The sequence below is a fragment of the Rana temporaria genome, chromosome 12 (genome assembly GCF_905171775.1).
Source record: "Rana temporaria chromosome 12, aRanTem1.1, whole genome shotgun sequence".
NCBI lineage: Eukaryota > Metazoa > Chordata > Amphibia > Anura > Ranidae > Rana > Rana temporaria.
In genome coordinates this window covers 96,000,150-96,021,171 of record NC_053500.1, presented here as the reverse complement: position 1 = coordinate 96,021,171, position 21,022 = coordinate 96,000,150, and the positions used below count along the sequence as shown (strand labels likewise).

The 21,022-nt window shown below is 48.0% G+C and overlaps 1 protein-coding gene across 3 annotated transcripts in view; it reads left to right on the top strand.

Moving 5' to 3' along the window:
- Nucleotides 1–21,022, top strand: part of PTGES3L (prostaglandin E synthase 3 like) — a 318,513-nt gene that overhangs the window by 140,020 nt on the left and 157,471 nt on the right. For all 3 annotated transcript variants that reach the window (XM_040329758.1, XM_040329759.1, XM_040329760.1), the window contains exon 5: nt 19,863–19,952. In XM_040329758.1, the coding sequence (XP_040185692.1) occupies nt 19,863–19,952 (90 nt within the window). The remainder of the gene's footprint in view (nt 1–19,862; nt 19,953–21,022) is intronic.

The following is a 21,022-nucleotide window of genomic DNA, read 5'->3' as shown; positions in this document are numbered from 1 at the left end:
TATCGAGGATAACTATCCCTCCCCCTTTGTCCGCGGGGCGGATCACCAAATCCCTCCTTTCACATAGGGTTTTTAATCCAAGTTTTATATTAGGATCAGAATGACTCCTTTTAATGGGAAGTTCTTCCAAGTCTTTGATGACCAGATCCCTAAAGACCTTGATGTTAGGTGCTATTAAGCATGGAGGGTTAAAGAGGGATGGGTTTGAGAGCCCTGTATGTATAATGTGTGTAGAAACCTCCGGGAGATTGGGTCTACACAGATTAGAAATGAAATACCTTTGAATGTTCATTTTCCTCACGAATTTCTGCACATCTATAAAGGTGTTAAATTTACTAATAGTTTTTGGGGGGACAAATTTTAAACCCTTGTCTAAGACCACTTTTTCTGCAGTAGTAAATTCGGCTGAGCTTAAATTAAAAATCCCTGCCAGTGTTGCACTCTTCTCCTTTTTCTTCCTGGCCCTCCTCCCCCCTCTCGTCCCCCGTTTCGTTCCTCCCCCCTGGGATAATTCCCTGGTCCTCTGTGAAAATCCCCCGGATGGGTGGATTTAGGCAGACTTTGATTATAATTATAGGGGGGTCGATCAAAATGATCGTCCTCTCTTCCCATATAGCCATAATAGAACTCATGGGCCCTTGGGGGTTGATCGTATCGAGGTGTGCGAGGTCCATCATTAGCCCTTCCCGGTGTTCCATATGGTCTGGGGAGGTGGTCAAGGTAATCATCTCCTCTATAAGGTGATCGATCATGGTTAGATCTATCCCATGATCGATCTTTGTATCCTTGTGATTTACCTTTCGCACCCTTCCCCCTATTCGGGGGTGGGGGACCACCACTCTGATGGTTGGGGGTTCTAGGGCCTGTTTTATTATTTGGTCTTGTGTCCTTGGGCATGGACACTGAGACCGTAGCTGGTTGGGAAAAGGAAAGCACTTTCGCCTCACTGGTGGAAGGCTGGGAAACTTCCATTTCTAGATTAGGAACATTAGCATTAGAATATGTGCTTACTTTGGCCTGCCAGCTATATACTGAACAGGCCTTGTATCCGACACAGACATTGGTTGAGGATCCCGCACTATACCCAAATCCAAGCGGTGCAGCAGATCCTGCAGCCCTGACAAAACCTCACTGATGCCAACAGTCACCTGACCTGAACCTGCTGACCCCACAAAGGCATGACTATGGTATAACAGATGTCCCTACTTTTCCAACAACCCCATTTTTATCCCCCAACCAACATCCCACCCCCTGTAACTTATTAACTGAGACCACACCGAAAGTTGGGGAAAATATAGGCCGTAGCAGCCTTAATTTATTAACAAATTTTAAATTAACATAAATAGTAAACATCTGTTAGTCACTCCACTTAGTGTTGATCTCTGCAGGAAAACCTCTCTACCATGCCGTATAAAGTATTATCAAATATATAACTATATTGCCCTGCGGTCTCTAACTCAAACTAACAGGCCTCAAGCTGACCGGCTGGCTCAGAGACGAAACTCGTGACCGCAGTTGCCCGAAACCAATATTTTCAGTTAACCTCCGTTTTCTGAAAATCCTAATATCTGGACCCATATCACCGACAGGTCCTAACTTCTGTTTTCCAAGGTACCATTCCTCACCCGCAGAGACCAATCACCCACCACGGCACCCAAGGAGAAAACCTTAACCTTGGAAGCCCCTCCACACCCTGAGAGCCCTCTGGATGCCATCCTGCAGCCCCAATGCCCACATGTCGATCCCGACCGCATTGAGGTGTACTCCATCCCCCCTAAGATAACGCCAAGTGTCCACCTCCAAGTCCAAGTGGCGCACCGCCTTACCATAAACCTGATTCACCTTCCTCCTTGCCCGATTAATTCCCTCCAACGACCTAGCCAGTCGCCATGAGGTCCGAGCTATCATGTCGGACCACACTGTGGGGCTGATTTACTATTCTCAGTGCGCTGCGCTGGTTCATGCCTTAATTAGTGCGCCGGGTGAAGCCTTAATTAGGTGCATGAACCAGCATAGCAGCCGGCGCATTGCAAGTGATATGTAAAGCCGCCTCCGAACTCCCTATAGAAGTCTATGGGAGAAATCAAAAGTGTTCATATTAAAGGCTAATATGCAAGTTTTGTCCTAAAAAGTGTTTGGGGACATGTATCAACACGTTTTTTTAATTTTTTAAAACTGCAGTTTTTTCGGGAGCAGTGATTTTAATAATGCTTAAAGTGAAACAATAAAAGTAAAATATTCCTTTAAATTTCGTACCTGGGGGGGTGTAAAGTCAGCATGTGAAATAGTGCATTTTTCCCGCACTTAGAACTGTCCCTGCACAAAATGACATTCAGAAGGAAAAAAGTAATTTAAAATTCACACGCGGCAATAATGAATTGTCGTCTCTGGCAATTCTAAAGGGATTCATTCATAAAGAAAAAAAATTAAATTACCAGGCCCTTCAGGTCTGGAATGGATATTAAGGGGAACCCCGCCGTAAAAAAAAAAAATTACATAGGGTTCCCCGCAAATATCCATACCAGGCCCTTCAGGTCTGGTGTGGATTTTAAGGGGAACTCCATCCCAAATAAAAAAAAAATGGCGTGGAGTCCCCCAAAAAATCCACACCAGACCCTTATCCGAGCACGTTAACCTGGCCGGCCGCAGAAAAGAGGGGGGACAGAGTGCGCCCCCCTCTCCTGAACCGCACCAGGCCACATGCCCTCAACATAGGGAGGATGTCCCCATGTTGATGGGGACAAGGGCCTCATCCCCACAACCCTTGCCTGGTGGTTGTGGGGGTCTGCGGGCGGGGGGCTTATCAGAATGGTTCATACTCCTGTGTGACAGTTGCAGGCCAACCGGAACGTACCCAGGAGAGTATGGTTTTCAGAAAGGTATCCTTGTTTGTATGGGCTGCTATCTCCCCAGAAGACAAGAAGGACAGGCTGGTGTAACGACAACTCTTGACCGGTGGAGAAGAGTCCATGGACCTCCCTGTCAGTCGGGACATAGCGTCCGCATTAGCATTGGCATCATGACCACGATACTGAATTTTGTAGCTGTATGCCCCCAAGAATAGGGCATAGCGTTGGAGGCGGGCCGCAGTAGTCTGGGAGATGCCTTTGTCAGGGCTAAAGATCTGAAGGAGTGGTTTATGGTCCGTCAGTATGGTGAATTCCCTACCATACAGGTAAAGATGAAACTTCTTAATTGCCCATATCAGCGCAAGAGCCTCTTTGTCAATGTGTGAGTAATTGCTTTCTGCTTTTGTCAAAGACCTGGAGGCAAATGCCACTGGTTTTTCTGACCCATCTGGTAAGATGTGAGATAGTACCGCCCCCAGACCATAGGGTGAGGCATCACAAGCCAAGGTGAGAGGCTTCTGGAGGTCATAGTGCACGAGCATGCGTGACGCCAACAGCTTCCGCTTAGAAACTTCAAAAGCACGTTGGCATGCAGCCGACCAGTCCCATCTGGAGTGTTTCTCCAAAAGCTTGTTCAACGGAAACAAGGTGTGTGCCAGATCTGGCAGGAATTTGTGGTAATAGTTCAGCAAGCCAAGGTATGATCGCAGCTGCTGGACGTTGGTTGGGGCTGGAGCTTTGACTAAAGCATCAACCTTGGCTTCCGTGGTGTGTATACCTTCTGCATCCACAAGGTGGCCACAAAACTCCAATTTAGGCACCATGAATTGGCATTTTGCTAAGTTCACTTTCAGACCCTGTTCTTGGAGTCTCGCCAACACAAGCTCCACATTCTGCTTGTGTTCCTGGTCGGTCCGTCCTGTAATGAGCATGTCATCTAGCAGGCACTGAGTGAAAGGAATGTCCGCCAAAATCTCGTCCATTTTTCGTTGCCAAATGGCTGGGGCAGAGGCTACCCCAAACACCATCCGATTATATTGATATAGTCCCTTGTGGGTGTTGATGGTCAGAAACTTGCGGGAAGAAGGATGGACCTCAAACTGTAAATATGCTTGTTTGAGATCAAGCTTGGTGAACTTTTGACCTCCTGCAAGAGAGGCAAAAATGTCATCTACTCTGGGTAGGGGATACTGGTCTATTTCCAGTTGAGAGTTCAGTGTCATGCGGAAATCGCCACAAATGCGCAAGTCCCCATTCGATTTCTTTACCGGTACAACTGGTGATGCCCACTCACTGTGCTCTACCTTTGAGATGACACCTTGTTCCTCCAGCCGACTTAGTTCTGCTTCCACACCTGCTCGGAGTGCGAAAGGTACTGTCCGAGCTTTGAAGAACTTGGGCTGAGCGTTGGGTTTCAGCTTGAGTCTCACACAGTCATGCTTTATTTTTCCCAACTGGTCATCAAAAATCTTTGGGAACCGCTGCTTCAGGGACACCACCCATCCCTCATTATCTCCTAATGCAATGGTAACGGTGTTACAGGGACTTATGGCGATGTCTGGCATACCAAAGTGAGCAATCCAGTCCCTCTCAAAGAGAGGGGGTCCCCCATTTTCTAGGATATATAATGGCAGTCTCTTTGTCTGACCCTTGTACAATACCTTTACTTTTGCGTAACCCAGTGGGTGGAGTATCTGCTTTGAGTATGTCTGCAGTTTGATTGGTGTTGGGCGGACAGTTTTTCGGGTCTGAAGTTGTCTCCATTGTTTCTGGGTGATAACTGAAACTGCTGCTCCTGTGTCTACATCCATCCTGAGTTTCTTTCCCTCAATGGTTACATCTACAGTCATTGCAGAGGGTGCTGAATGCATATGATGTATGTCTAACCTGTGGAGCACTTGCTCATCCTCTGACTCAGATGATGATGTATATCTTCCCACCATATATGACTTTGTCTTGGGGTTCAGAGGTTGTTTATCTCGCACCTTCTTGCTACGGCAAACTCGTTTCAGATGGCCGGTCCTACCGCAATTATGACAGGTCTGATCCTTAAACCGGCAGACTTTGTGATCATGGTCTGTATTCCCACAACGGTGGCAAACGGACTCCCGGCTTGGTGGGGGTCTGTATTTCCAGTTTGCAGCAGTTGGTTTGACTGCTGTCCTGAAAACTTCCTGCTTCACCTCTTCCCTTCTGCTCTGGGGGTTCAATTCCTCTGTATCTTTCACAGCCATTTCCATCACTGAAGCTATCTCAATTGCCTTTGTAAGGGTAAGGTCTTTCTCTGTTAACAGTCTCTTTTGTGTTGACTCGCAATTCAGTCCCATGACAAACTTATCTCTCAGTGCAGTAGGTAGGTAGTCCCCAAAAGAACAGGTAGAGGCTAGTCTGCGAAGGGCGAGCACATAAACTTTAATCTCTTCACCTGTCTGCTGCTGCCGCTGATAGAAGCGAAATCTTTCTGCAATTTCTAATGGTTTAGGCTGGAAGTGATCCTCTAGCAGTGTCAGCAGCTCTGCCAATGTCTTAGCTGCTGGTTTTACAGGGGAAAGCAGATCCCTCAGAGTGTCATATGTCTTGGCCCCAACCACTGTCAGAAACACTGCTACTTGCCTGTTGTCTGGGATGGCATTTGCACTGAAATACTGTTCCAGTCTCTCAACCCAGGAACTCCAGGATGTCTGTTCTCCATCAAACTCACTTAATGTCCCGATTAATGACATTTTCCTGCTGGGATCTGTGATTGCTTTTATCCAGGTGACAATCCACAATGTCTTTGTCTCTCTCTCTGATAGACACTTTGTAAATCCCATCCTCGTCGCCACTGTTATATCCTCTGTGTTGTGAGGGACACAAGACTCTGGGCTGGAACAATGGATGTTTATTCAGTACAGCCTGTACACTGCAACATGCATCTCAGGACATTACATATCTCTGCTTCTTACATGTGGTCTCTCTAAGATGGCTACTGTACCCCTTGACCCTTGTCATCACTGCTGGGTGGAGCCAGCCTTAAAGTGCCAGTCCATGTGAAACCCTTCAGGTATAACACCCTTTAACAAAGGGGACCCCCAGACTCTGGCCCCCCTCTGTGTGAAATGGTAATGGGGTACATTGTACCTCTACCATTTCACAAAAAAAAGTGTCAAAAGTGTTAAATATGACAGTAGCCGGTTTTTGACAAATCTTTTATTATCTTCTTTCCGCCGTTCTTCTTTTCTTCTTTCATTCAGGTTTCTTCCTTAGCTTCTTTCTTGGGTCTTCTTGTCTCATCTTGCCCGACGTCTTCTTCCATATTCTTCTCCTTCCGTCGGCCTTCTCGTCCACATCTTGCCCGGCGTCTTCTCCGTCCGTCGGCCTTCTCGTCCACATCTTTTTCTTCCCCGGACGCAGCGCTTGAAATTGAATTCGCTGCCGTGTGCCGCTTCTGGGACTCGCCCCCCTCTGACGCCACAAGTAAACTCATTAGAAAGTCATGTGCGTCAGAGGGGGGCGGGGTCACAGAGCGTCATACGGCGGGGGAATTCAATTTCAAGCGCGCCGTCTGGAGAAGAAGCCGCCGCCGCACTATGCGGATGAGCTTCCAATTGAAGTTCCCGCCGTGTGACGCTCATGTGACCCCGCCCCCCTCTGACGCACATATACCACACGCGTACTTTCATATGAGTTTACCTGTGGCGTCAGAGGGGGGCAGGGTCCCAGGAGCGGCACACGGCGGGGTCTTCAATTTCAAGCGCAGCGCCCAGAAGAACAAGAAGATGTGGACGAGAAGGCCGACGGACGGAGAAGAAGATGGGAGAAGACGCCGGGCAAGATGTGGACGAGAAGGCTGACGGACGGAGAAGAAGATGGGAGAAGACGTCGGGCAAGATGTGGACGAGAAGACCCAAGAAAGAAGCAAAGGAAGAAACCCGAATGAAAGAAGAAGAAAAAACGCGGAAAGAAGATATAAATTAAAGATTTGTCAAAAACCGGCTACTGTAATTTTTAACACTTTTGACACTTTTTTTGGTGAAATGGTAGGGGTACCCATTACCATTTCACATGGGGGGGCGTGATCTAGGGGTCCCCTTTGGTAAAGGGGTCTTCCAGATTCTGATAAGCCCCCCGCCCGCAGACCCCCACAACCACCGGGCAAGGGTTGTGGGGATGAGGCCCTTGTCCCCATCAACATGGGGACATCCTCCCCATATTGAGGGCATGTGGTCTGGTACGGTTCAGGAGAGGGGGGCGCACTCTGTCCCCCCTCTTTTCTGCGGCCAGCCAGGTTAACGTGCTCGGATAAGGGTCTGGTGTGGATTTTTAGGGGGACTCCATGCCATTTTTTTTTTATTTGGGGTGGAGTTCCCCTTAAAATCCACACCAGACCTGAAGGGCCTGGTATGGATATTTGAGGGGACCCCACGTCATTTTTTTAAGGCAGGGTTCCCCTTAATATCCATTCCAGGCCTGAAGGGCCTGGTAATTTAATTTGGGGGAACCCCCACACATTTTTTTTTTTTGTTTTAATGAGCAATGACTGTATTCTTTATAGCCATGAGTACTTTTAAATTACTTTTTTTTTCACTTCAGAAATGACATCTTGTACAGGGACAGTTATAAGCACAGGAAACATGTGTGTACCCCCCTGTATGAAATTTAAAGGAATATTTCACTTTTATTGTTTCACTTTAACCACTTCCATACCGCGCCTATTTTGGCACTTCTCTCCTTCATGTAAAAATTATATTTATTTCCTGGGAAATTACTCAGGACCCCCAAACATTATATATATTTTTTTTAGCAGACACCCTAGGGAATAAAGTGGCGGTCATTTTTTATTTGATTTCCAACGGTATTTGCACAATAATTTTTCTAACGCCTTTTTTTTTTTTTTGGCCAAAAAAAAAAAAAGGTTTCATGAATTAAAAAAGAACAAAACGGTAAGGTTAGCCCAATTTTTAGGGATAATGTGAAAGATGATGTTACACCGAGTAAATAGATACCGAACTTGTCACGCTTTAATATTGCACAAACTCATGGAACTCATAGGCGATGCTTGATTTTTTTTTTTTACAGGTTACCAGTTCAGAGTTACAGAGGAGGTCTAGGGCTAGAATTCGTTTTATTTTAATTTTTGCACTTTTTTGTCCCTTTTTTTATTTTGGATCACTTTTATTCCTATTTCAAGGAATGTAAACATCCCTTGTAATAGGACTAGTGTGTGACAGGTCCTCTTTATGGAGAGAGGCGGGGTCAATAAGGCTGGAAGGCATGGTATTGGAAAAAAAAAAAAAGATCTCATGCTTTCAGCTGCAATCATGTTCGTTCAGCACAGTGGTGTAGTGTATAGCACTTTGACCTAGCAGCAAAAGGGTCGCTGGTTCGAATCCTGCCCGTGACGCATCTGCCTGGAGTTTGCTCTCCCTGTGCCTGTGTGGGTTTCCTCCCACACTATAAAAACATGCTGTAAATCGGATCCGGTCTAAATAAGCCCTAATATGCAGTAGTATACTTAGGTTTTGTGCTTCCCTAGGCCTCACTACATTTCTGCACCTCCTAATAGAAAAATGACCCACCCTTCCTGTCAAGGCCACACCCTGTTTTTGTATGACCCGCCCAGGAATTTTCAGGGGACACACACACTAGTTCTGTGGGGGAGGGGGGCACTGGATTCCCTTAATTTGCATAGTTTTTCTCTCACTTCCTGTTTGGCTATGGGGCAGGAAGTGAAGGCAAATCTCCCCAATTGGACAGAAATAATACAAAATAAACTGACATGGGCTATAACCCTCCCTCACTCCAAAATTAAAGAAAATAAATAAAAAGTGTTGATTATAGTTCTAGTTTAAGCACAAATTTCAAAGAGTTTTATTGAGAGGCCTAAGAAAATATAACCATGCCAATAGGCCAGGATACAGCGTTGCTAATATGTATGAATGTGTGTGTTAGGGCCCCCCACAAACACCACCCAATGTTAAATAAACAATTTTCTTAATTTGCAAATAAGTATTATCTGCTCATTTTTGGGGGATGCCTGCACCCCTAATAGGGTGAAGACACCTCACAAATGTCACTTTCTACTTTAAATTCATTCACTCTCCTGTCACATAGCCAAACAGGAAGTGAGGGTAAAACCTTACTAATGTCTTTTGTTGGAGACACACAGAGCAATCTAAATAGTTTCCCATTATGGAAATTGCATTTAGCTGTGTACACCCCAAATTATTAGGGATCTTGGACTTTGGGGGTCCATTTACTAAAGGCAAATCCACTTTGCATTACAAGTCGACAAGCAAGGAAGAAAACAAAAAAACTTTGCTTCTACAGGATTGGATGTTAGAACCGTCAGTGCTTCCTCTCTGATTTTCAGCGGCTACGCTTGTACTGCAGAGTGGCTTTGCCTTTACTAAACCCCAAACTAACTAATCATTTGGGGTGTACACAGCAGTGCAATTTGCTTAATGGGGACACTAGTTAGATTGACCCCAAGAAAAGACATTGGTAGGGTTTTAACCTCACTTCCTGTTCAGCTGTGTGATAGGAAGTGAAGCCAATTTTAAGAAAAGGGACACAAAGCCCAACCCAAAAACCACAAGCAAGGGTTCTAACACTCACTTGGCTTCCCTCAAACACCCACAATTCGATTAGGATTGCCTTGCGCCAGATTTAAGCACAGTGCTGTAAATCAGCACTTCAAACCTGTCCACCAACACCTCACCCCCCCCCCCCACCAGGCCATGTTTGCAGGTGTTCCTTCATCTTGCACATGTGCTTTAAAAGACAGTCTGGACAGCAATTCTTGATAAGAGAAATCCACAAAACATGTCCTGTCGGGGATACTTGAGGGCTGAGGACCACTGCAGTAAAAAGAAAATACTTAACACTTTGTCTTTAATTTCCTGGTGATTAAACATGGCAGCAAACTTTTCATGCCTACACATCAGGAAAGAAGCTTAGACAAAAATCGCATCTAATTTGTTAGGCCAAACCTATTTCAGCTGCAGCTGTCGAAATCTGTAGCATGAAAAAGTAACAAAAAACAAACTTCAAAATTTGAAAGTAATTTTTATTGGTCAACAAAACAAGGAAAGCAAAAAAGACAAACCAACAAAAACACACACACAAAAAAATAAATAAATAAATAAAAAATAAACATAGATTAACCGTCCCGTTCTTCAGAAATATTTTTCAAAATAAGGCAGCAGAGACAAACACATCAAAGTGAACATCATTTAAAAATAAACAAAAAACATTGGCAAAATAAAAATAAACATGCTCCAAAACACATTTCTGTTTAGCAACAACATTCCTGACAGCCTGCCCCTCTCAGGGCAGCTGAGGACTGCTCTATCCACGCTTTTTATAACATGTGTGCTTGTGTGCTAGTAATGAAGCAATTGAAATCACATGAACAAATTTCAGTCTCTAGTTTGGGTGAGCTTGTAAGTGGTTACACCTGGTAAGGATGTCCTTAAATTACTAACTCACCCACGCTCTATGAGCATGCTCAGAGACATCCAAGTGATTTTCACCCTCAAAAAGAAAGTAAAAAATGTCTAAGTGCCTGAGCAGTTCAGCTCACATGCAGGAACAAAGCTGCAATGGCTGCTGAAAGCATGAGAGCTGTGTTTTTTTCCCCCTGAACTCATGCTTTCCAGGCCAAAGGGGAGGTCTTAGTGAATTATTACGTAACAAAAATCAATAATAATTATTAAAACGCCCCTGTCCCTAGTAGCTCCCAGTCAGAAGCGAACACGCACATTTTTTTTTCAGTTTAGCAGTTTAGAGTTAGAGGAGGTCTAGTGCTAAAAGTATTGCTCTCGCTCTAACGCACGCGTCAATACCTCACATGTGTGGTTTGAACGATGTTTACATATGTGGGCGGGACTTGCGCAAGTCCCGCCCACATATGTAAACACCTTTCAAACCACACATGTGAGGTATTGACGCGTATGTTAGAGCGAGAGCAATACTTTTAGCACTAGAAATTCTCTGTAACTATAAACTGGTAACCTGAAAAAAAAACGTCGCCTATGGGGATTTTAAAGTACTGAAGTTTGGCGCCATTCCATGAGTGTTTGCAATAGTAAAGCGTGACATGTTAGGTATCTAGTTACTCGGTGTAACATCATCTTTCACATTATCACCAAAAATTGGGCTAACTTTAGTGTTTTGTTAATTTTTAACCACTTGATCCCCAGACCATATTACTGGTCAATGACCGGGCCAGTTTTTTGCGATTCTGCACTGCGTAGTTTTAACTGACAATTGCACGGTCGTGCGACGTGGTTAGCCGATTTCTGCCGGGGGAGGGCAATGATCCCCTCGGTCTTATTCGGTGCCTTCCGCCGGGGGCCCCCAACCCATTTAAGCTCTTTTACATTGGGGGGGCATCCGGACTTCGGCGACTTCTGCCGGGGGATGGCGCCTATCCCCCGGTCTTTCCGGTGCCTTCCGCCGGGGCCCCGGTCTTCCTCGTTTTCTGCCGGGGGTGCGCCAACTCCCCGGTCTTTTCTCTGCTGTCTTGGCGTTCCCTCTTCTGCCTGTCTCCCCCGCGGAGCCAGGGCTTTCTTTCCGCTTTATTCTCTGTTCCCTCTTCTGCCTGTCTCCTCTGGGGGACAGGGCTTTATTCTCTGTTCCCTCTTCTGCCTGGCTCCTCCGCGGGGGGCCAGGGCTTCTCTCCGCTGTCTTCTCCCTTCTCTTCCATTCGATGTTGACACAACGAGGTCCCGTGCTGAAATGCCATCTGAGCGGTGGGCATTGACTTATATAGGGCAATGCCACCATGTGACCTCAACCCATGTGACATCACATTCCCATCATGTGATGTCTCCCCCATGTTGAGGGCATGCAGTCTGGTACGGCCAGACTGCATGCTTGGGATGAGGGCTTGGTATGGATCTGGGGGGAACCCCGCATGTTCCAGACCAAGCCTAAGAGCCTGGTATGCACCTGGAGGGGAACTTGCGCCGGTTTTTGCTTTGAAATTTGGCGCGGAGTTCCCCTTCATGGTCAGCGCAGGCTGAAGACAGGTCGGAGATTACCGTGCGCCTAGCGTCCTTAGTCGGCCTGGACCTCCTATAGCCCCTGAGCGCTTGTTGAACCCAAACATCTTTAGTAAAGTCAGTACCCCCTTGCAATTTAAACCAGAACGCCAGCGCCGCCATTTTTCTGTTTAAAGCGGAAACTGACACCCCCTCCTCCATGCTCCTGGACACAAAATATATAACCACCCATCTTACCTCCGCGCCTACCGATTTCTTCCCCTACCTGGCGCACTAAAGCCTCCCACTCCATCCATACCCTTTTGTACGCTGCCCAGGTCGCCTCACTCACAGACCTCCTGATCCATCCGGAGATTACGCCAGCGCAATCCTCCACAGCCAGTCTGGACAGGCCACCCCCTGTTGCTCCGCCTCCGGCGCCAACACTCGGAACCTGTCCTACTAAAAGCGAGACAAAGTGTCAGCAATGACGTTCTCCACACCCGGCAGATGCACCGCATAAATAAATACATTCAGCTGTAAACATCTCAACACCAAATGTTGCAGCAACCTAACCACCGGGGGAGACGAGGCCGATACCCGGTTGACCTGAACCACTCCCAGGTTATCCCTGTGAAAACGAACCTTCCGATCCCGGAAGGCCTTGCCCCATAGTTCCACGGCCAGCACCACTGGAAACAGCTCCAATAGCACCAGATTCTTTTGTAAAACCAGCCTCCACGCAACACTGTGGCCACGGACCCGAACTCCATTGGCCTTTAAAAAACGCACCAAAACCAGTGGAGCCGGCCCCATCCATGTAGAGTTCCATACCGAAATTGCTGACCGGGCCTGTCATCCATAGCGCCCTGCCATTGAAGGACTCGAGAAAAGAATGCCACACCTTCAGATCCTCCCTGTGCACCTTGCCCAGGCTGACAAAGTGCCTGGGCGACTGCACCCCAGCCGTACTTGCCGACAGCCGTTGGCAAAAGAAGAGTCGCATCGGCAGAATACGGCACGCAAAGTTCAGCTTGCCGAGCAAAGATTGCAGGGCCGGCAGCTGTACCTTGCGCATGCCCACCATGCCCCTGACTTCCTCTTTCAGTGCCACCAGTTTGTCTTCCGGCAGTCTGCATTCCATAGCCTCAGAATCCAGCGTAATACCGAGAAACGTAATGACCGTGCGCGGTCCCTCTGTCGTCTCTGGAGCCAACAGAACCCCAAAGCGGTTTGCGACATGCTCCAGCGTAGCCAGAAGTACCGCACAGGTCCTGGACGATGCCGGGCATACGCAAAGAAAGTCATCCAAATAGTGGATAACTGAATTCACTCCGGACACATCCCTAACCACCCATTCCAGGAACGAGCTAAACTGTTCGAACAGTGTGCACGAGATGGAGCACCCCATCGGCAAACACTGGTCAACGTAGAACGCGCCCTGCCAATGACATCCCAAAAACCGGAAGCTATCCGGGTGCACGAGCAACAGCCGAAAGCCTGCCTCAATGTCAGACTTTGCCATCAAAGCCCCACGCCCATACCGTCTAACCCAGCACACTGCTGCGTCGAAAGAGGTATAGCTAACCGTGCAAGCACCCGGATCAATGGCGTTGTTAACCGACCCCCCCTTGGGAAAAGAGAGGTGGTGAATAAGCTGAATAATGCAGCAACGCCGATCGCAAATTACGTGACACCAGGGGAACCTCCGTCAGATTGCACGGAATGCGAAAACCCACTGAAAAACCCCTTTCCAAAACCTGCGCCGACCCCCTTGTCCGGATACCTACCGAGAAACGGCCGCATCCTTTCCACCATCACCGATGTCCTCCCTCTTGCTAGCAGACTCGCCGGAACGACCCTTGGCTTGCTTAAAGCACCTGGACAGGGCGTGGGATCCCCCACACCCGGAGCACTCATGCTTGTAATGACAGGAGTTACCAAACCTACAGGTGCCTGAATTGTACTGCCAGCAGACCCCTTTTGCCCTACCGGCCGGTTGTACCTGGGAAGATGGTCCACTGGCTCCCCCTGAAAAAACTGGCCCGGAGCCCTCGCAGCAGTCATCAAGCGCAGCCAAAGACTCATGTCTTGTGATTCCATCGCAAGTCCGGCCTCACCGCCATGAACTGCTCGTCATAGCGCAGCCATGCGGAACCCCCATAAACCCTATGCGCCTCACCTATCGCATTCTGATAACCAAACAGCCAAACAATATTCGGGCTTCTTCTCCCCCACCACACATGCCAAAATCTCAAAGGCCTGCAGCCAATTCCTCCTCCTTGGATTCATCCGGCTTGACCCTATCCAAGTTAAATTTTTTTCAGCAGAAACCGCAAGAAGATCTCCACATACTCGCCCTTTCCGATCTTTTCCCTGATGTCTGCCTTCAAATGCGCGCCTAGCGGCCCCTCAAAGCAAATGTACACTTCGCATTTCGCCGTGTCTAAGCGCACAACATCCTGCTTGACCACCCCATCAGCAGTGCCCATCGCCTTATCCTGCACCGCCTGGACCGGGGTCGCGGCAATCGCCGCCACCGGCTGGGCTCCCACGGACCCAGCCCCCCCGTCCCCCCCAGCAGGGGGGACCCGCGCAGCCGCCGGGCCGGTAGACACGCCACCAGACTTCTCAAACCTACCCACCAACTCCTTGATGCCTGCCAAAAAACCCACAAAACCCCCTTCACCAACCACCGACCGCACCTCCCCTGCGCTACCACCGGACAGAGCGTCACGTGCCCCCCCTGGCCCTGCAGACGACAACCCATTCACGGCCACACAACCCCCACTGGCATCGGCAACCAAACTCCCCACCTGGGCAATATTAGGTAAAGTGTAAATGGGCTTACCGGGCTGCCTAGGCAAAGACCCACCAGCCGACCGTCCCGTCTCCACCGCTGCTGATCTCCTCCTAGGGACCCGCTCCTCCTCCGACTGCGTCAGCTCTCCTTCCGATCACACCTCCACACGCTCCTCTTCCACAGATGAGTGCCCACCAGGGGAGGGATCCCTGGCTGCCGAGAATCTGACATCCGATCGCCCCCTGCTCCGCCTGCCAGACCCGCCCACCAATTTCTGCGGTGATTTTCCAGGCCCAGGTGAGCTGTCCCCAGCCATGCTGACACTCTCCTCACTTCCCCTCCTCCTTCCTGCAGCAGTCTCCAGCCTGGCAAGGTCCCTGGCCGTGGAAAGAGTAGGCCCAGTCGCCGTGTCCCTGGACCTCCTACGCTGAGGCACCGACCCCCCTGCGACCCCCAAGGGGGCGGGGCCCACCGACCGAGGGGCTGACTGAGCGGCCGCCCGCCGAGCCCCGTCTATGCTGGGGATTCCTCCCGGGACCCCACTTTGCGGGCATAGAAGCACGCTTCTCGGGGGGGCCCGGCAGGCTGGCAGAAGAGGCCCCAGATGCTCCTCAAGCCACGCAGGGCCACGAGACTCTGCTTCTGCCCACAGCTGCGCTAACAATTTGTCCACCTGCGACATGTCTCCTGCCTAAAACTTCTCCTCATGCCTTGTGTTCCCGGGGGCGGGCTCCTTCCCCCTTTATGACCTCCCAGTCCCCCCCCACCTTCTCCGGACCAATGCAGCGGCTTGTAACAAAGCAGCAACACTAAGCAGGGAAAAAACAGTTCCCTGTTAACCCCGTCATGCCAGCCCTTCACCTATTTCATGGTATTACATTGCTCCGGGCTTTTCTGAAGTAGGACAAATAGAAGAGACAATATTAGTGCACTCACCAAGGACCCCCCAGCCACCGATCCAGATGCCGCCACTGCCTCCTGACAACAGAAGCCTTCCCTCCTCTCCGCCCCGTGGTGATGTCATCAACAGCCTCTGGCCAAGTATTACAGGAGCCGTCTCTTCTGAAGGCCACAGTCCCAAAGCTCAGGTGTGGACCCAGGCTGTACCTGATCTACACCCTGAATGATGGCCAAGAGCCTGCTCTTAACCAGTGCAGAGCCATGCAAGACAGCCGCAGTTCTAAGCTGACTCAAAAGGTACTCCTAAAGCCCCCCAAAGTGGGTTCAAAATAACCCTGAAACTGACCACCAGTGTTTTGGAGAGTTAATTTCACAGCATTGCTACTGAACACCAATATGGTCTGGTCTGGATTAATGGTATTGTCACTGACACCACTGTTGGTTGTCAATATTGCATCCACTAGCACTAAATGTGTTATGGTGGTTATTATTGAATCCTTGGACATCAATGCAGGGGATTGTGATTGCATCCACTGACACCAATGCTGGGGGTTAGGGATGAGTTTTGCATTCAAGTCTAACTCATGTTCGACTTGAACATCGTATGTTCGATCGTTCGTCGAATTACGAAAGTTTTGGGCCGTTCGCGCCAAATTCGAGTTGCGTTTCATGGCCCATAATTCACTGCGGCATCGCAGTGCATTGCTGGCTGATGATTGGCCAAGCATGCACTATGACCCGCGTGCTTGGTCAATCACAGCTTGCAAAAAACAGAGAGCCATAATTGGTCAAGGCCAGGATGGCTTTGGCCAATTATGGCTCAGCGGGTTTAGTACACGCCCCACACTATAAAGGGCCGCCTGCAGGTCGGCCTGGTGTAGTGTGTTGCGGTGGTTAAAAGAGATAAGACAGAGAGAGAGAGAGAGAGAGAGAGAGAGAGAGTCATTTTTAGTAGGTAGATAGCGCAGGCAGGCAGGCTAGTCAGTTAAAGTTACAGTGTGTAGAGGATATATATGCATCCCAGGTGTTGTGTGTATATATATTTTTTTACACTGTATAGTTTAGCTAGATCTGCACTTCCTAATATACTGGCAGACAGGTGATTGTGCTAGCTGCAGTATTCTCACGTGGTGTGTACTGCCTGTGTCCTCTGCAGTGTGCACCTAAAGCTACGTGGTGTGTGTACTGCCCGTGTCCTCTGCAGTGTGCACCCAAAGCTACGTAGTGTGTACTGCCCGTGTCCTCTGTATTGTGCACCTAAAGCTATGTGGTGTGTGTACTGTCTGTGCTATTTTTCTCAATGATTTTCATCCATATTGCAGGGATCAGACCACTTATGGACCACCTCCTGCACATATACGTCGGCAGAATGGCACGGCTGGGCACAAGCCTGTACGTCCTCTTTGTGCCCAGCCATGGATCGCGGGCGCGCGCCCACGACCCGGTCCAAAGCCCAGTGACCATGGCCGCGGGACACGATCACCGCCGGTGTCCCGCGATCGGTCCCTGGAGCTGAAGAACGGGGAGAACTGTGTGTAAACACAGCTTTCCCGTTCTTCACTGTGGCGATGTCATTGATCGTATGTTCCCTGATATAGGGAAAGGCGATCAATGACGTCACACGTCCAGCCCTGCCCCCTACAGTTAGAAACACATATGAGGTCACACTTAACACCTTCAGCGCCCCCTAGTGGTTAATTCCCAAATTGCAATTGTCATTTTCACAGTAAAATGACAATGGTCCCAAAAATGTGTCAAAATTGTCCGATGTATTCCGCCATAATGCTGCAGTCACGAAAAAAAATCACTGATCGCCGCCATTAGTAGTAAAAAAAAAATATTAATAAAAATGCAATAAAACTATCCCCTATTTTGTAAACGCTATAAATTTTTTGCGCAAACCAATCGATAAACGCTTATTGTGATTTTTTTTTTTACCAAAAATATGTACAAGAATACGTATCGGCCTAAACTGAGAAAAGAAAAAAAATTGTATATCTTTTTTGTGAGTATTTATTATAGCAAAAAGTAAAAAATATAGATTTTTTTTCAAAATTGTCGCTCTATTTTTTGTTTATAGCGCAAAAAATAAAAACCGCAGAGGTGATCAAATACCACCAAAAGAAAGCTCTATTTGTGGGGAAAAAAGGATGCCAATTTTGTTTGGGAGCCACATCGGACGACCGCGCAATTGTCAGTTAAAGCGACGCAGTGCCGAATCGCAAAAACTGGCCAGGTCCTTTACCTGCGTAATGGTCCGGGTCTTAAGTGGTTAAAGCCGCAAGCAGTTTTAAATTACTTTTTTCTTATAGTAATCTCATTTTGTGCAGGGACAGTTCTAAACATGTGCCACTTCACAGGCATACTATAGACACCCCAGCAGGTACGATAATTAAAGGAATTTTTCATTTATTTATTTTTTTCACTTTAAGCATCATTAAAATCACTGCTCCAGAAAACTTTTTTTCCATTAGTACATGTTCCCTGGGGCAAGACCTGGGTTCTCAAAGACGTTTTAACGACAATAACTTGCATATCAGGCTTTAAAATTAGCACTTTTGAATTTGAAAGTTCGAGTCCCATAGACGGTCAATGGGGTTCTAAATGTTCGCGCGATCGGTCGGTCCGTTTGAAGGTTCTGGTGCGAACCGAATGGGGGGTGTTCGGCTCATCCCTACTGGGGGTCATTATTGTGGTCTCTAATGCTAGTGTAGCACCCCTAGCATTGCTAGGGTGCTAGAGAAGGATAATATGTGTTAGTGCAGGTAAATTTTCAGGCTTGGATGGCAGCCAAGCCTGTGTGTTTTCTGGGTCAGAGTTTGAGTGAATCGGGTAGACTGGATGACTTGGCATCAGCTTTTCTAACTCCTCCCTACTTGCTGAAAACTTGGAGAAGGTTCCAGAAGCAGGAAGGAGGGGTTTAGGAGGAGCTAGCTGGAGTATTCTGAGGACCATGACCGTGACGGGCCCCCTGTAATACTCAGGGTCAGCCCAGCTGGGGGCAGTGTGGAGTTCAGGTGGAAGTTGGAGATGGGGTATTAGGCTGTCAGGGCCTTTAAAATCAGGCCTGGGCTCGGGTGCAGAAGGGACCCTTCTCATGACACACTGAGGGATCCTGACACTGAGGGATCCAGGAGGCAAGGGATCAAGGAAAGGACAGCGGAAGAACACTGCCGGGCAAATTTCCACGGAGGAAGACAGCCACATGGACTGGTGAGTGTTGTAGTCAAAGGACTGAGAGGCATGTCTGAAGGGACTGGGTGCAAGCAGTCTGGAATGGATGCAGAGTCAGTCTGGGAGGACTGTGGAGAAGTAGCCAGTAGGGCTAGTAAAAGGGGCAGCTGCAGCCAGGCAGGCTGACGTGCCTGAGAGAGGTGGTACTGGGAGCAGTAGCCACAGCAGAGGACCGCTAGCACCAAAGTCCTCTATTTTTGCTTCACTACTAGGGGGGCCCGCGGTCTCTGCCTGCAATGGGCATTCACAAGGATCTAACTGAGATTTTTGTTGGATCCAACAGTCAGTGCTAGCTAGTCCTGGGAGTTTGTTCTACAAGCAAGTTTGTGCTGACGGTAGGAGAAATGTGTATATATACTGGATGTATATAGTTGAGTGCCTAAAGAGTTTCTACAGATCAAGTGGGCATCCCATAACAACCCATCCAAGTTTAATTCCCCTAAGTAAAAAACCAAAGCTTAAAGGATTGCTTCTTGTCTCAGGATTGAATGGAAAAATAATGTGCCTTACTGTGCAGGGTGGAAGATAACCATCATCCATCAGAGGCTCCTGAGGGGGTAGCGCTACACTAACACTGGGGTTTTGCATGTTGCCCCTGACACCAATGCTGGGGGTTTCTAATTGCTGTCACTGACAGCAGTGCTGGGGCTTATTTTATTGCCACTTTCTCTTCAGCCATTGCATATGCTGCAATAAATGCAGAAAGAACTGAACATTCTGGGTGAGGTGCATTACAGCCCATTTATTTTTAATAAGTTGCCTAATGTGATGCAATGCATGATAATGTACTGCTGTTGTGCGCCCCTATTGAAGTTTTGGGGCTGCACTAAAGGCCCTCTGTAATTTTATATTGAACCCCACTGATCTAGAGTATCAAGGTGTATTCCTATTGTTACTCTTCATGTTGTGTAATTTCCATTTTCCACAAGGAAAATAAACTGTGAAAATTGGTAGCATAAGATCGTGTAGGGTGGCAAGGTTACAAATTAGCACAATGACTTTTTCAGAGGTTTGCGATTGCTAAATATTCAAATCACATATTTTTCTTTTACGTGTTTTAAAAAAAATTACATTGTGTTGTATTTAATTTTTTTTTTCATATTTCTATAGCCTGCCTGGTTGCATGTTGATTTTGATAACTGGAGAGACTGGGATGCAGAAGAGGAAGGAGAGATGGCACTAGCAGAGCACTATTTGGACGTGAGTAATAATTATAACTCATCTCTTCTCAGAAATGTCATATGTAACAATAAACTGGCACTGAAATTAAAGGGTTAGCGCACAGGTAGCAGTAAGTGGGGTGTTGTTGGTCATCATGTCCTCCATGTTCATCTCCTCGTTGGGCGCTAAGCAAGGGTCGCATGAGAGGCCTTCCCAATGGTGGGTTCATCTGGGCTATGCTAGACACTTTATACAGGGTCACTGCCTAAAACAGGGGGGGATACCTTTTACTTAAACAGTCGGCTGATCTCTATTCTCTAATGTAGCACTACCCCCGAAGGAGCTGCTGGTTTAGATTTTGGGTTTGCACGTTACCCCCTAATTTCGTTGTCTAGGGGAGAGATGTCTGTAGTAATTGGAATGTCCACACCAGATGTAAAACCTTCAACTGTAGGCTTTATTTTTCGCTGCATTAACTTATGACGGAAGTAGAGAGTGTAGAGAGAGAGGGGAGAAGGTTCAGGTACACGATACAGAATGCACAATTGTATTCAGAATTACAATCTTCACCACTCAATCCTGAGTGGATATTGCTCACACCGGATAGACCCCTCTCACATGGTCTAGCAGCCAGGATGATGCACGGACAGCACATGAACAGTCTCTGCCACAGTCCATTGAAGTACACGGAATGAATATTCAGGAATCCTCTGCCACTGGATTTAAAATCCCGAAACGTCTTGTCTTACAGTTAAAGAGCCTTTAAGCCAAACGGCGGGCTGTTAGGTATTGTAGGTTAACGGTGCATCCTTCAAGAAGTTACCAGGCCTCTCCCAAAGTACCAGCCTTCTGCTCGATCCTTTCCAGGACAGGTCCTCCCCTGACTTCCTTCAATTGAGTGGCTTCCTCCTGCAGGGACTGACAGCACAGATCACCTCAAACGCATAGGCCCAGCCAGGATAACTGGGCCTACTTTACAGGAATACAGCCTCAGACCAACATAGTCCCGAGGACTGAGATCACACACACCCCACCATGCACAGGAGGGCCATGAGGCGAAGGACCCCGAAAAACGGCGTCTGCCCTTAAGTATCCCCTCCCAGCATGCA